General features: G+C 49.2%; 1 protein-coding gene across 6 annotated transcripts in view; it reads right to left on the reverse strand.

Annotated features, from left to right (window-relative positions):
- Positions 1-9,751, reverse strand: part of ZDHHC18 (zinc finger DHHC-type palmitoyltransferase 18) — a 37,001-nt gene extending 27,250 nt beyond the window's left edge. For 2 of the 6 annotated variants that reach the window (XM_031962509.1, XM_031962510.1), the window contains exons 1-2: positions 9,184-9,747; positions 2,875-3,035 (exon numbers count right to left, since the gene is read on the reverse strand). In XM_031962509.1, coding sequence (XP_031818369.1) covers positions 2,875-3,035; positions 9,184-9,479 — 457 coding nt within the window. In that variant the 5' untranslated portion in view covers positions 9,480-9,747. Of the gene's footprint in view, positions 1-2,874; positions 3,036-9,183 lie in introns of all 6 variants that reach the window. The other 4 variants (XM_031962507.1, XM_031962508.1, XM_031962512.1 and 1 more) reach the window with 4 other exon arrangements.
- Positions 9,752-14,206: the final 4,455 nt, after the last annotated feature.

Genomic DNA, 14,206 nt, shown 5'->3' on the forward strand with positions numbered 1-14,206 from the left:
CCTCAGATTCCTCATCTGTAAAATGAACTGGAGAAGGAAAAGGCAAACCGCTTCAATATCTTTGCCAAGAAAACCCCATGGACAGCACTGGTGTTCTATGGACCACAGGTTCTATGGTCAGAGAAAGTGAGACACTTGAGCAGCCCAGTTCAACACAATGCCTCACCAGGCCAGCGACCTCCTAGCTTGTCTATCAGGTTGATTGGCAGTTTCCTGTCTACCCATCCAGTCACTCCATAAAGACATTGTGCATCCCTCCTTACTAGACAGTTGTCTCCCCCGTTAGACTGTATGTGCTCCGAGGACAAGGACTTCTGCTGCCCTTCTTTGTATCTTTGATGCTTGGCATGGGGGCTGGCAAACAGGAAGCATTTAACAAACACTTCTTGCCTGACTGAGCTCAGGTTCAATGCTCTATTATTTCAACAATTTCCCCCTTCCAAGACTGGCTTTCAGTTTTTCTTCCTCCACAAGTTCCTTGGCATTCACATCTAATTCTGTGAAACAAAATTAGCCACATCTCAATTCCTGTGTTTGTTATACTCAAATATTTACTGTCCTTCATCTGCCTGGAATTGTGGTTTTTCGGCATGGGAAGGAACCTGAGACCATCTAGTTCCACTGTCACATGAGGCAGTGAAGCCACCTGCTGGGGTCAGGCAGCCTCTGCTACAGGACCCTCCAGATGGCTCTGGAGGGGAAAGTGAGGCATGTGACCTTGCCCAGCCTCTATCACTTAAATCCAATTCACTTGCATGTAATGGCACCCTCTCCCTGATGTCAGGGTCCTCTTCGAGAATAAGGACAAACAACAGGACCCCCAGGGATGGAGCACACCCAGCCTGCGGACAGCCCGGGCCACTACTGGACAGCTCTCTCATTTAGGAGCCTGTTTTTTTCTCATAATGAGCCCAAATTTCCCTCTCAGAAACTCTATTCACAGCTGCTCTCTGTTTTCTGCACCATGCAGTTCTTGGCCCCCTCCTCCTGACTCTTTTTTTCTGGGTGTTAAACACCCCCAGTTCCTTCAACTCAAAGACAATGACATGGACCACAGACCTTCACCAATCCAGTCACACCCTCTGCTACAGACATTCTAGCTTGTCTGGGTGCCTTCTAAAATGTGGCCACCTGGATCTGTGCAGAATATGGCAGAATGGCCTCCCTCAATCTGGATACGGGCTTCTATTCCTTCCAGCAGCAGCCAGAAGACTTGGGCCTCCGGCCACTACTTTCTAGAGTGCAGTGATCCAGGTACCTAGGCCTCCCAAGGCTATTATAGTGGGGGATAGGAGGGGAGGTAGTCAATCCCCAGCCCAGGACAAGAGGGCCAACATTGCACATGGGACTATCAGGCAAAGCCCGACTCCATTCCTGCTGCACACTGACATCTGAAGGGGAGGCTTTTTCTCATCTCTCTACCTTGTACCCTTGTTCCAAAAATCACCTTGTGGCTCTCTTGTATATTGTCTTCCTAGGATGCAACCGCCCAGGCAGGCCTGTTTATGCCTCTGACTTCTGGTCACCTAAGTTTTTAGGACAAGGCCATCCTGTCACTGCCCTGGAAGAGGCCTTTCTCCCAGCTGGAGCTCTGGCTGTGACACCCACCACCTTTGTGGCTAAAACAGCAGCCTACCTGGGAAAGCTGAGCTCCTGGCTACTGTCTTCTTCTTGTTGGCTTTGAGAGCCTGACCTGTTCAAAAGAATTCTGGACTCTTTTAAAGGCAAGATGCTTCCTGAAGGATCAAATCTGAAGGCCACATCCTACACTTCTGCCCACTCTTTAGTCTGAAGCCTCCTGGGATCACAGTGGTTAAACTATATTTCAGGTCTGATGGGGGAGTTACCTCTCCACCCTCACACAGCCTAGAGATGACCTGAAGGCAATTCAAAAGAGAGTTGAGCCCTCATCCTCAACTGCTCAAACAGCCTGGGGCCTATCTCAGGGCTCCCAGAGGAGCCTGAGTCTGGGCCCCTGACCTCCTCTCCCCCATGAAATAGATCAGACAATCCTTTTGCTGAATCCTTGGAGGGTGGGGCTACATTTCCTCAGCAATCCAAGAAAGGAAAAGCTCTTTGTGCCAATGAACAAAGCCCCGGCCTATGGGTGGGGCCTGGTGGAGGTTGGGGAGCCAGGAGAGAAGGGACACACAGTACATTAGGGGAGAAAGGAAGCTGAGAGCAGGAGAGCAGACAATGACAACAAGAGGGAGGGGAAGGGAGGGGCCTAGGCAGCCAGAGGTACAGAGGAGGGGGGAGGGGAAAAAAGGAAGGAAGAGGGAACACATTAAGTTAGATCTCTCCCTCCCTCCACCTAACTCTGCAGTTACCACTGATGAGCTAAATGATTTCCTGAGATGAGAAGCTGTAGGTGGTGCTCTAATATCCATAGGCCACCAGGGCTCCCCAGAGCCAGCTGGGGGCTCACAAGTCCACTTCAAAGCCATGATGGAGGAAGGAACTGAACACCTTCAGGAAGCCCCGGAGGTGACAAACACTCAAGCAGCAGCAACTCAGCAGCAAGGAGCCAGAGGAGGCTAAGACAGTCAGTGGAGTTCAAATTGCCAGCCCAGTGAAACACATAGAGGCTTAGGTGGAAAGGAGACCCCCAGAGCACAAAGTGTACAGAAGGAAAGCCAGGGATACCGGCCTTCTGGGGCTCCCACTCCACAAATAATTGTAATAGGAGTGACTACCATTTAGACAACACTTTAAGGTGTGCAATGGATTTTAAGCTTGGGGATGTGTGTGTGTGTGTGTGTGTGGAAGCTTCCACTCGTCCTCTACAAGGATGCTAAGCAGCAGCCCTGGATCAGGACCACCTGACCTCAGACAGCTAGTCGGGTACGGGGGGCAGCTCGGTCTGGGGCTCACCGATCTGTTTCTCCAGGGCGGCTGCCTCGTTGGGAGTAGCTCGGGGCAGGATCCCAGGATCAGTGAAACTTGTCTGCAGCAGGCAGCTCATGACGAAGAAGAAGAGCATGCTCCCGATGATGGGGATAGCCAGAGTCAGGTGGCGGGCCAGAAAAGGACAGCTACAACAAAGAGAGAGATTGGTCAGATGGACCCACCACCTCCCAGAGGGCTACAGACATCATCCTGCTCCTGAAAGAGGCTGGCCGGCCTTTTCGTGAGTGACTTCACAGCCCAAATCAAGAGGTTCATGAGGCGTCATCTAACAGACTCAGACTCAGAACAGAAAGTGATCATCTAATTCCAGTCTTGTAACCTTCCAGGTGAAAAGGTCCAGAAATGGGCACGGAGGCCTGTGGGTATCTAAGCTGTTAGCATTGGAGTTTCCAAAGGAGCCCAGTTACAGTCACTGTCTAGTTTGGTGAAGGACCCAAGGGTATCCCCAAAGTACCTGGGATTCAAAACTAATTATATTGGCATTGAGAGCTTGGACAATTTAACATCCCCAATTTCTCCCTCCTCCATCCTTTATCCTGTTGCTAGAATAATCTTTGTTAATAAATAACCTCACCTGTTTTCAATGGGAAAAATGCAATCCCACAGCCCTCTAGCACTTGGTGCCACTTGCAAGAAGCAGGGATGATTTGGACTTTCTTCAATTTACATACAACTAGATATGCTGGAGGACAGAGGAAGCTTTGAAGCTGGGAAGAAGCATCTATTCATAAGTCTGGAGGCTTAAAGCTAAAAGAGACTTCAGAGATCTGGACACATGACTTGTGCTACAAATTTTTCAGTTCCCTATTGTCTATGGAATCATCTAAGCTGGACTGCTGAGTCTAGAGTCAGGAAGACTCGAGTTCAAATCCTGCTTCAGATATCCACCAAGCTATATGACTCTGAATAAGTCACATAACTTCTCTCAGCCTCAGTTTCCTTATCGGTAAAATGGGGATAGTAACAGCCCCTCCCTCACAAAGCTGTTATGAGGCTCAAAGAAGATAATGTGTAAAGCACTTTACAAATCTTAAAGCACTATCAGAAGTCATAAATACAGGTCAAACTGCTAAATCTGGCACTCAAGACTCTCCATGATTTGAACCTGCCTTATCTTTCCAGCAATTCCTTCTACTACTTCCTTCCATAGATTCCTACTCTCTAGCCAAACTAGACAAGCCTCTGCCCTTCCTCCACATAGCTTTCACTCATGTTTCTCTGTGGCTTTGCTCACCCTAGTCCCTGTCTGAAGCATCTTCCCTCCTCTTGCTATCCAACTTAAAGGCTGCCTCCTCCAGGAAGCTTTCTCAGAAGGCTTTTCTCTTTGGTTTCATACTGCATTGGCTTTTTAACTTTCTAGTGCACTACAAGGGTGTAATATTGTATAAAGTATTCTGTATTTGTGGCCTGACCCTATACAAGACTGTTAGCTCTATGAGAACAGCGACTTTATCAAAGCAAAATTTTACATTTCTTCCACAGCTAAGAACAGAGAAGGCTTTGCCTAGAGAAGAACATATGTACATGTTGTGTCCCTCACTAAAATGTAAGTTCCTTTGTTGGGGAAGCTCTATTGAAATGGTCCAACCATTCTGGAGCTAAGCCCCATTGTCACTAAGCCTTGTGTGTGCATCCCTTTTGACCCAGCAATAGCACTAGTAGGTTATACCCCAAGGAGATTAAAGGAAAAGGGAAAGGACCTATATATTCAAACATATTTATAGTAGCTCTTTTTAATGGCAAAGAACTGAAAACTGAAAAAAATCAAATTGGGAATGACTGAACAAATTGTGGCATCTGATAGTGATGTAATACTATTGTGCTACAAGATATGATAAGCATGATGGTTTCAGAAAAACCTGGGAAGACAAATGAACTGATGCACAGTGAAGTGAGCAGAACCAAGAGAACACTATACCCGGTAATAGCAATATTGTAACAATAATCAACGGTAAAAGACTTAGTTACTCTGATCAATATGATCTGCAACAATTCCAAAGGACTCATGATGTAAAATGGTATCCATCTCCAAAGAGAAAACAGATGAACTCCAAGTAGAGTGAAGTACATTGTTTTTCACTTTCTTTGCTTTTCTTGCTTTCTGTTGTTGTTGTTTATAACATAACAAATATGAAAATATGTTTTGCATGACTTCATATATATAATGGATATTATATTTCTTGTCTTCTCAAAGGTGGAGGACAGAATGAAGAGAAAGAGAATCAGACTGAAGATAAAAACCTAAAAGTAAATAAATAAATATGCCCTAAAGGGTGTAAGAAAGCCAAATAAATAAATGTAGCATCACAGAAGCAGGAAGCAGGCAGTTCACTCTCTGGGCATATCCCCTAAGGTATCTACAAGCATCATGGCACTACTTGCCCCGAGGGCCTGGTTTCTAGCGACAAGTCACCTGAGTATGTCAGGTTTTTGAACTTCACTCATTTTCAATAGGAAAAATGCAATCCCACAGCCCTCTGGCACTGGTGCCACTTGCAAGAAACAGGGATGATTTGGACCTTCTTCAATTTACATACAACTAGATATCCTGGGGGACAGAGGAAGCTTTGAAGCCTGGAAGAAGCATCTATTCATGAGTCTGGAGGCTTAAAGCTAGAAGAGGCTTCAGAGATCAGAAAATCTAAACAGTTCATTTTTTAAAATGAGGTCTAGAAAGACTTGGTGAAGATCACATTGTTAATGAATGGCAGAATTAAGGATTTAAACTGAGGCCCTCCAATTCCCAAATGCAGCCATTCAAATTTCCCCATGGAAACTTGAGCTCTGACAGGAAAAGTATTTTGCCTACAGTCACACGGTTTTTGGGTGGCACAGGCAGGACAGAAACCTAGGTCCCCCAAGTCTGAATAATATTCTCTTTCTCAGAACTCTGGGAGATGACTAAAAACCATTACATTGAATTCCCAATCCCTATATTTATGCCCACCTGCATTTTTGATTTCCTTCACAAGCTAATTGTACAATATTTCAGAGTCTGATTCTTTTTATACAGCAAAATAACGTTTTGGTCATGTATACTTATTGTGTATCTAATTTATATTTTAATGTATTTAACATCTACTGGTCATCCTGCCATCTAGGGGAGGGGGTGGGGGGTAAGAGGTGAAAAATTGGAACAAGAGGTTTGGCAATTGTTAATGCTGTAAAGTTACCCATGCATATAACCTGTAAATAAAAGGCTATTAAATAAAAAAAAAAATAAAAATAAAAAAAATATTCTCTTTCTCTGTGACATCACTGACACTGGGAAATCACCTACTAAAGAGCTGTCATATGCTATTGATAATGACTATAAGGTCACAACCCCCTTCAAAGATCACAAGATATGATGATTCTTTGTGTATGCCCTAGTTCTTGCCATTGATAGGAATTAACAACGTTTTTCTGCTACAGCAACCAAGTTTGCTGCCCCACCAGTCTTGGTCCAGTACCCAAACTCTCAAACCAAACTTTCACCTTTCACTCAGGAGGCAAAGAAAACAAACCCCACAAGTTTGCCCATAAGCATGTCATACCCCCAATACTCGGTCTCATTATTGTCTGAGACAAACTAGACATCAAATAACGATGTTCACCAGTCCAAGGAAATTCCCTATCCAAAGTGCCAGACCTAAATTCTATACTCCAGAGGAGTCATGGGCCTCTGCCACACCCAGGACCACTGCTGACAGCTTATGCTCTAGAGCCCAATCAAAGAGATCTAGGAGAGTGCTTGGTCTCCTTCCCCCCTCACCAGCGTACAAATGGGGTAGGTGAGCCCACCTGAAGGTACCTCTAAACTAAGTTCCCAACTGGCTTCAAAAGAAGCTGAGAAAGAAATAGCCTGTTCTTCTACCTCCCCTTCTGCACTGATGTAAGTACTGTAAGAGCATGTGGGAGGGTGAAGGGGGGCAACTGAAGTTGTTATGAAATAGATCTCAGATCTCAATCCAAGGCAATCCCAATAAACTTTGGATGGAAAATGCCATCTGCATTCAGAATTCTTTATCTTGACCTGGCCTAGCAAGGAACAGGAATGGGATAAACACAGAAGGAAACCTATTTCATGTTGAGGGGGAAGAAAGAAGGTAACTTCTCTTTCACCTTTGCCCCAAGTAATATTTGGAGCTGGCGAATAAGTGGTGCTGGAGGAAATAATGACGTGTAAAGGAAAATGTTATTGCCACATGCAGAGACAATGATGGAGTGACTGATGAGATCTTTCTAGGTCTTAGCAAAGATAACAAAAGGAGGGGAGGAAGAAGGGAGAGGGACAAAAGAGCAGAAAAAGGTAGGGTTGTCCAGGCAGGAGGTTTTAGAGAAAAATGTTCCCTGTGTCATGTACTCTGACACTCTGGAATGAGTTTACCCTTAGTTTCCTTATCTGAAAAATGGAAAGACTATATTAATATCCAGATCAGGCCTACCCCCACAAGGACAGGGGAGGTTAAAAAAAAATCTCCTGGAGGGTAGCAAAAGCAGTCACATAAAAGTACTATAGATTTCTTCTCTAAGATAATAAGAAATAATTGTTATTAATAAATCTTGATGATCTAGGGCAATGGGAAATGTATGAACAAGAGATACAAGGAGGCTGAGCGGGGAGACTGGGCAAGACTGTGGGGACCAAGGGAAAGGGTGATTGTGGCTCAGGAGATTCCAGGGGAAAACAAGCAGAGAAAGGGCCAAGGAAGCCCCACGGGATTTAAATAAAAGGAGGAGAACTAAGACAAGCTTTAGAGGGATCAGAGGAGAGACACAGATAACAAAGGAGTGATGGGGAATGGAGAAAGAAAGGGAATGACTCCTGAGGGAAGGGAAGAATGGAGAATAATATGACTGAAGGGGAGAGATAAAGATAGAAGTAAAGAGAGATAGTTGAAATGGGCAGAGGGATTACAAAGGACATGACTAAAGTAGGGGAGGGAAATGGAATGGATGAAGATGAAGGATCCAGAGGAGCTTAGGCTGTGGGATTAAAAACCAAGAAACAGAGAGATGGATCATTTCAGATGGCATCCACACCCTATCTAGACCTATGCAGGAATGCCATTTAGTCTCCCAAGAAGTGCTCATTGAGACTTTTCTTGAGGCCTCCACTGAAGGGCTTGAACCCTCCAGAGCTGGCTCGATTACTAGACAGCACTAATCATTAGGAGACAGCAGAAGGGCAGGCTAGCAGGAAGACAATGGGAAGTGAGAGGGCCAAAGGAACCAGAGGAGATTCAGGGGAGGAAGGGAGAAAAGAAAGACGATTCAAAGGGGCCAGTTGGGACAGGGCTGGGCAGAAAGGACCCAAGGGGGCCCAAAAGAGATTGGGCCAAGGAGGGATGATACCCAGAGGGCCAGAAGGAAAAGGGATAGGAGAAAATGACTCAAGCTGGACAGAAGATACAGGAATGGGAGGAGACAGCACAAGGATGGAAGATGACCCAAGGGACCAGAGCATGTAAAGATAAAAGGAGTTTAAACTGAGGGAGCCAGAAGCAATAGGGATAAGTGGAGGTGCCCCAAGCCGACTAGAGGAGATAGAAATAAAAGATGACCCAAAAGGGAGAGAAGGGTGAGGACAGAAGGATAGGGATGGGTAGAGATGGCCCAAGGGAGACAGGAATAGGGATAACTAGAGATCACCCAAGAACAGAGGAGTAAGGGTGGAAGGAGATGACCCAAGGAGGATAAATGGAGAAGGATAGGAGATGAACAAAGGGGGACAAAGGAGTAAGAAGGAGAGGACCCAAGGGGGACAAAGGAGTAAGAAGGAGATGACCCAAAGGAAACAGGGATAAGGATGGAAGATGACCAAGGGGGACAGAAGGGTGAGGATGGAAGGAGATGACCCAAGGGATATAGAGGAGTAAGGATGGAAGGAGATAATCCAAAGGGGACAGAAGGGTAGGGATGGGCAGAGACGACCCAAGGGGGACAGAGAGGTCGGGATGGGCAAAGCTTATCCAAGGGGAATAGAGGGCAGGGACAGGAGGACCCAAGGGGACAATGAGTCCAGGGATGGCCAGAGATGATCCTGGGGGAGGGGACGGTGCACAGATGCGCGGAGATGACCCCAAGGGGCGGGGCAACAGGGATGGGCAGCGGTGACCCACGAGGCAGAGGGTGGGGGGAGCTGACCCGGGGACGGAGGACGTGCAGGACGCCGCGGACCACGGGCCTGAGGAGGGGAGGGCTGCGGATGACGGCATTGGTCACCAGAGACAAGGGCCAGAGGTGAGCGGCCGCGCGGGGGCGGGGGTGGGGCGCCCCCTCCTCACTCACTCGAAGATGAAGAAGAGCGTCGTGGTGGTGACGATGAGGACGACGGTGAGCGCGAAGACGCTGCCGTGCCCGGCCAGCATGAGGCGGCCGCCGCAGTAGAAGCGGTTGCGGCCCGGGAACACCTCCCATTTGCGGCAGGGCCGGACGGAGGCGGCGGACGAGGCGAGGGCGGCGGAGTCAGGGCCCGAGCTCGGCCTGCGGGGCGTCGGGGGCGGCCCGGAACCGGACTGGGGGGCGCTGGGCGGCGGCGGCGGGGCGGCCCCGGGGCGGATCTGCTGGTACTCGCACTCCTTCATGCGGCCGCGGCCTGCGCTTCGTCTCTGCCCCCCCGGCGTCCTGCGGGCCGGGCCGGGCGGACGAGCGGACTGACAGGGCGGCCGGGCCGGGACCAGCACCAGCTGCGGCGGCGGCGGCGGCGCACACAGCGCTCGCTGCGCGGCTCGGCAGCTTCTCTAGGTCCGCTCCGCCCCCTCGGCTGCTGCTGCGGCTGCCCCCGCCGCCGCCCGCCCGGCCTCCCGCCGCAGCGCCCCCTCAGTCCGGGCCCGGCATGGCGCCCTGGGCCCGAGACGCGGAGGCCCCGCCCCGCTGGCGCCGACCACGCCCCCGGTCTCAGCCACCCCCAAACCCCGTCGTCCGCCCCGCCCCAACCCCGATCCCACCTTCAGTCTCCATCCTCTCCAGGTGCGGCCCCGCCCCCAGCCCCGCCTCAAACCAGCTCCGACACCCGACCCCTTCTCCAGGTCTGTGCCAGCTTCATCCTCCGCGCTCAACCCAAACAGTTTTAGCCTCCACTCCCCAGCTCGTGCTGGCCCCCCCCAACACCAACTCCCCCCCATCAGACCCCGCCTCCCAAGTCAGCCACTTGGGAAGCTTTAGCTTCCACTCTCCTCAGACGCTGGTCCCGCCCCCATCCTCCAACCCCGCCGCAGCCTCCGCCCGCTCGGGGCTCCGTACCCGCCCCCAGCACGAAGCACCACCCCAACCCAGAGCCTGGACACCAGAACACTCCCACAACCATCGCTAAGTCCTGCCCGCCTCTACCTAGACCCGGTTCAGCCTCCACCTCCTCCCAGCTCAGGCCCCGCCCACAACCCGGATCCGGCTTTGCCCCGGGCCGGAGCTTTGTCCGCACCCAGCTCCAGACTCCGCCCCCCCGGATTTATCCCCGCCTCCAAAGCGGCTCGGACCACCGCCCGGCCCTGATCCCGCCCCAACACTAGCTTCAGCTCCCTTCTACTTCCACCTCACGCCCTACGTTGGTGCGTGCCCGGCCTCCGCTTCACCCCTGTCCAGCGCCATCCCGGCCCCAGTTCCTCGCTCAGGGCTGCCCCGAGATGCATCCCTTGCTCAGTAACCTGCTCCTATGTTACCCGTAGTCCTCACCCTGCACCCTTCCAGTCCTAAAGTTCAGTCTCCGCACTTCGGGGCTCCTCCTCAAGTCCTCAACCAAAAACTCAGAACCCCAACGCTGTTTCTAGCCAAACCTCCAGGCCCTAATTGATGATTCTGGATTGTCACGTTCCCCGGGGTTCCCCTGCATTGCCCGGCCTCTTCAACGATCCTTCCACGACTGCCTGGCCCCCCCCCCCCCTTTCCCCCAGAACTTCTGCAGAGGCTCCCCTCCACAGCCCGGCCTCCAATGGATTCCCTTTGTACTTTACTGCCCGCTCTCCCATTAGACCCACCTTTAGACTCCCATTTCTCCTCCACACTGCTCTCTGCAGCCTACTTTTCCCTCTTCTCTGCCCTTGCAAGCCCCAGATGGTCCCTTTCGACTCCCTTCCCCTCTTTCCCACAGAGGGTGGGAAAATGCCGACTCTGACTTCATCCCTACTCTTCTTCACCTTGTCTTTGTCTTATCTCAGGTACTACCTCCTTTGTGAAGGCTGGCGGGGTTAAGAGCCTTTCCCTTCTCGGTTTACCTCGTATTATGCATATTTCTGTATGGTTACTCCCTATTCTCATACTAATAGAATGAGAACTTTTTGCTCTCGCAGACCTAGTATGTAGCTTAGTGCCCTTCACATATTAGGTACTTGATGAATATCTTTTGGGGGAGGGGAGGAGGGAAGAGGCAATTGGGGTTAAGTGACATACAGCATAGATGGCTCGATGGAATGCTGATGTATCTGACTTCATCATCAGAGGACTGCTCTTTAGACATTGGCAGGCTTAGGTGTGGAAAGAGGTATGCATTGTCACATATAACTGGTGTGTTGGTTTGTTTAATTGTACTTTGTAATAAAGGAAGATTGTGTGTGTGTGTGTGTGTGTGTGTACACATGGAAATCACTAAGGAGTGACAGTGATATTAAAAAAAGTTATCAGTAGAATAAATGTTTGTTTGAATTATATCTACAAAGGGAGGCCAAACGACACTGTTGAGCAGATCTCTGCTCAGGGAATATGCTCTGAAACTGCTTCCAAATTGGAGAGTCCAGGAAATATAACAAGGCCACCAGCTGACTCTTTCTGGGCCCCAGCAGGAAGCATACCATGACCTTTTGTGAGGGCATAGCTCATAAAGGACCAGATAGAATTCAGCTTGCTAGCTCTCCTGGGGCACAGCTCTCCAGGAGGGTGGTGTTCTGGGATTCCCATTCCCCTTATCCACTGCATCCTTCTCTCCTGAAGTGTAGAGTATTGGGTTCCAAATCATAAGACCTGGATCTTGCTGTGTGACCTCTGGTAAGTAACTTCCTTGTCGGACCCAAGTTTCCTCTTTTGCAAAATGGTGGTGGGTAGATTAGGGGATCTGTTAGGCTCCTTTCCTTTATGAGTCCTTTGAGCCTTTTTCAATCTTACTTTGTGTCCAGGTCACAGTTGGGAAATTTGATGGGCACATAAATCCTTAGTTATTACTCTTCCCAGAGGAGCAAACAAATGAGGTAGAGGGTGTGTGTGTGTGTGTGTGTGTGTGTGTGAATTAAAAAAGGATGTTCATATAGAAATACTAAACACCTCTTGTCATAATACTCCCCCCTCCTCATAAGGAAACAAAAAGCAAATCTACCTCTGGGTACCAGTGATGAGGACAATACAGCCTCACCCAGAAGACCCTACATTCCCTGAGAAAGACTCTCGTCCCACACCCTATCTCATGTATGTTCCTTTCGGATACAAAATTTAAATTGTTTTGTTTCTGTATAAAAGTAAGCCCTGAGAAAATGTCTCTTTGCAATTCTTTGACATTGCCTACCAAGTGAACTTCTTGGTGTCTCTCTTTAATAAAGTGCCTTTTCTTATCACAGCCTTTTGTGTAGCGAATTTCTCGCTGCAAACTGGCCTTAACTTGATGTTCTGGAGTACTAGGAGACCACAATCCATACCTCATCACCAGGAGTCTGGATCCTGCTTCAGCAGGGGCCCAGAAGGAAATGGCTTGTCTTTGCAACAGCTGAAGCTCAACCCAGCTGGGGCATTGTAAGGCTTTAGGGTAAACAGGCTGCTTCCTGTCTTGGGGCCCTTCATGAAACTTTCCGAGCCCATTAAAGATGGCCAGGGGATGGTAAGGGACAGCTGCTGGCCATAAAACCAGCTCATCCTAGGGCCCCTTCAAGGTCAGAGACAAATGAGTCGCCCCCTTCCCAGGCCACCCGAGGGGAGAGGGCTGCACTTAGCCAGGGTTATCAGTTATCTTCAATGACTTTTTTTGCCCCAAAAGGAAGACCTAGGGTAGGCCCAGCCCTGGGGCTCCTGGTTGAGAAGGCAGGATTTCTCAGGCAGTGAGGCAAGGATTGGGGGTGGGGGGAGGAATCAAAATCTTTCTGTATTAGCAAGAACAGCCAGAGGCCTCTCTCCTGGGAAGGCACTCCTCTCATCCTGTGTGGTCCCAGTGAGGGCCCCTGCCACAGTGGGAGGTAAAATGTGTGTATCTATGTGGGGAGGAAAGTTGGGGGGGGGGGGAGGTTAAAAAGGCTTCCTGAGCAAAGATTTCATCACTCCTATCAGAGCTGAAAAAAACAAGCAGACAGGAGTCCTGGGAGAAACAGCTGTTGGGAAGGAGAGTGAAGGGTCTCTGCCAAGTGGAAAGACACTAGGGCAAGGGTGATAGTGCTGTGCCAAGGAGGGCACTCAGGCATCTTGGCAGGAGGCAGAGGGGCTGCCCCTGATCTGTGTGTACATTTTTCTCAAGCATTTGACTCCAAACCAAATTGTCTCTGTAGGGCTAACGTTAGGGAGATGGATGGGAGTGTTCCCTTGGCCAAGCTGACCAGAAGCTCTGGGAGAAAGGGTGCTGGGGCTCAGCCAGGAGCTTCCCTGGACTGATAGTCTTAGCTTTCAGCCACGGCAGAGGGAATGGGTCAAAATTTTCATTCTTAGGGGAATGTTTGGCCGGCTCCCAAATGGGGCAAAGCAACTCAGAAAAAAAAAAAAAAAAAGAAAAATCAATGTCCATCTTCATGGTTCAGTGATAGTAGCTCACATTCATGCAGTGCCTGAGGGTTTACAAAAGATTTACTAGATGATGAGAGGTGACTACTGTGAAAATCTGTATCCCTGGTTTACAGAAGAGGGAACTATGAGAGAAGAGAGTCACAGCTGTGAAGGATCTGGGAAGGGGGAAGGGCATCACAGTCTCATCTTCCTGGCCCTAGGGTCTGGCCTCTCATTGCTTTGGGGGAAAGGGCTGGTGGCAAAAGGGATAGCTATTTAATTCAACTTCGACCAGCCAACATCCTGTTTTGCCTTCTCCCCTTCAATGTTCCCTCCACAGAGGTGCTACAACTAATGGACTAGAGATATTTTTGCCAATTCCAGGCTTTTAACATTTTAAAAAAATTTGTTTAGAGGAAAACAAAAAAACCCATGAGTATATTAGACCTGGGTGAAGGAAGGGAAGGATCTTACAAGGTCAAAGGTGTGGGGAATGGAATTTCCCTCCCAAAGCCGTAGGTCCTTTCCCTTAAATTGGGTTTCTTTATCTTAATCAGATCATGGATCCCTTTTGCAGCTAGCTGGGCAAAACCTAGGGGCCACTTATTAGAATAATGCTATTAAATGCATAAAATAAAACACAAGA

Source organism: Sarcophilus harrisii, chromosome 3, assembly GCF_902635505.1.
Source record: "Sarcophilus harrisii chromosome 3, mSarHar1.11, whole genome shotgun sequence".
NCBI lineage: Eukaryota > Metazoa > Chordata > Mammalia > Dasyuromorphia > Dasyuridae > Sarcophilus > Sarcophilus harrisii.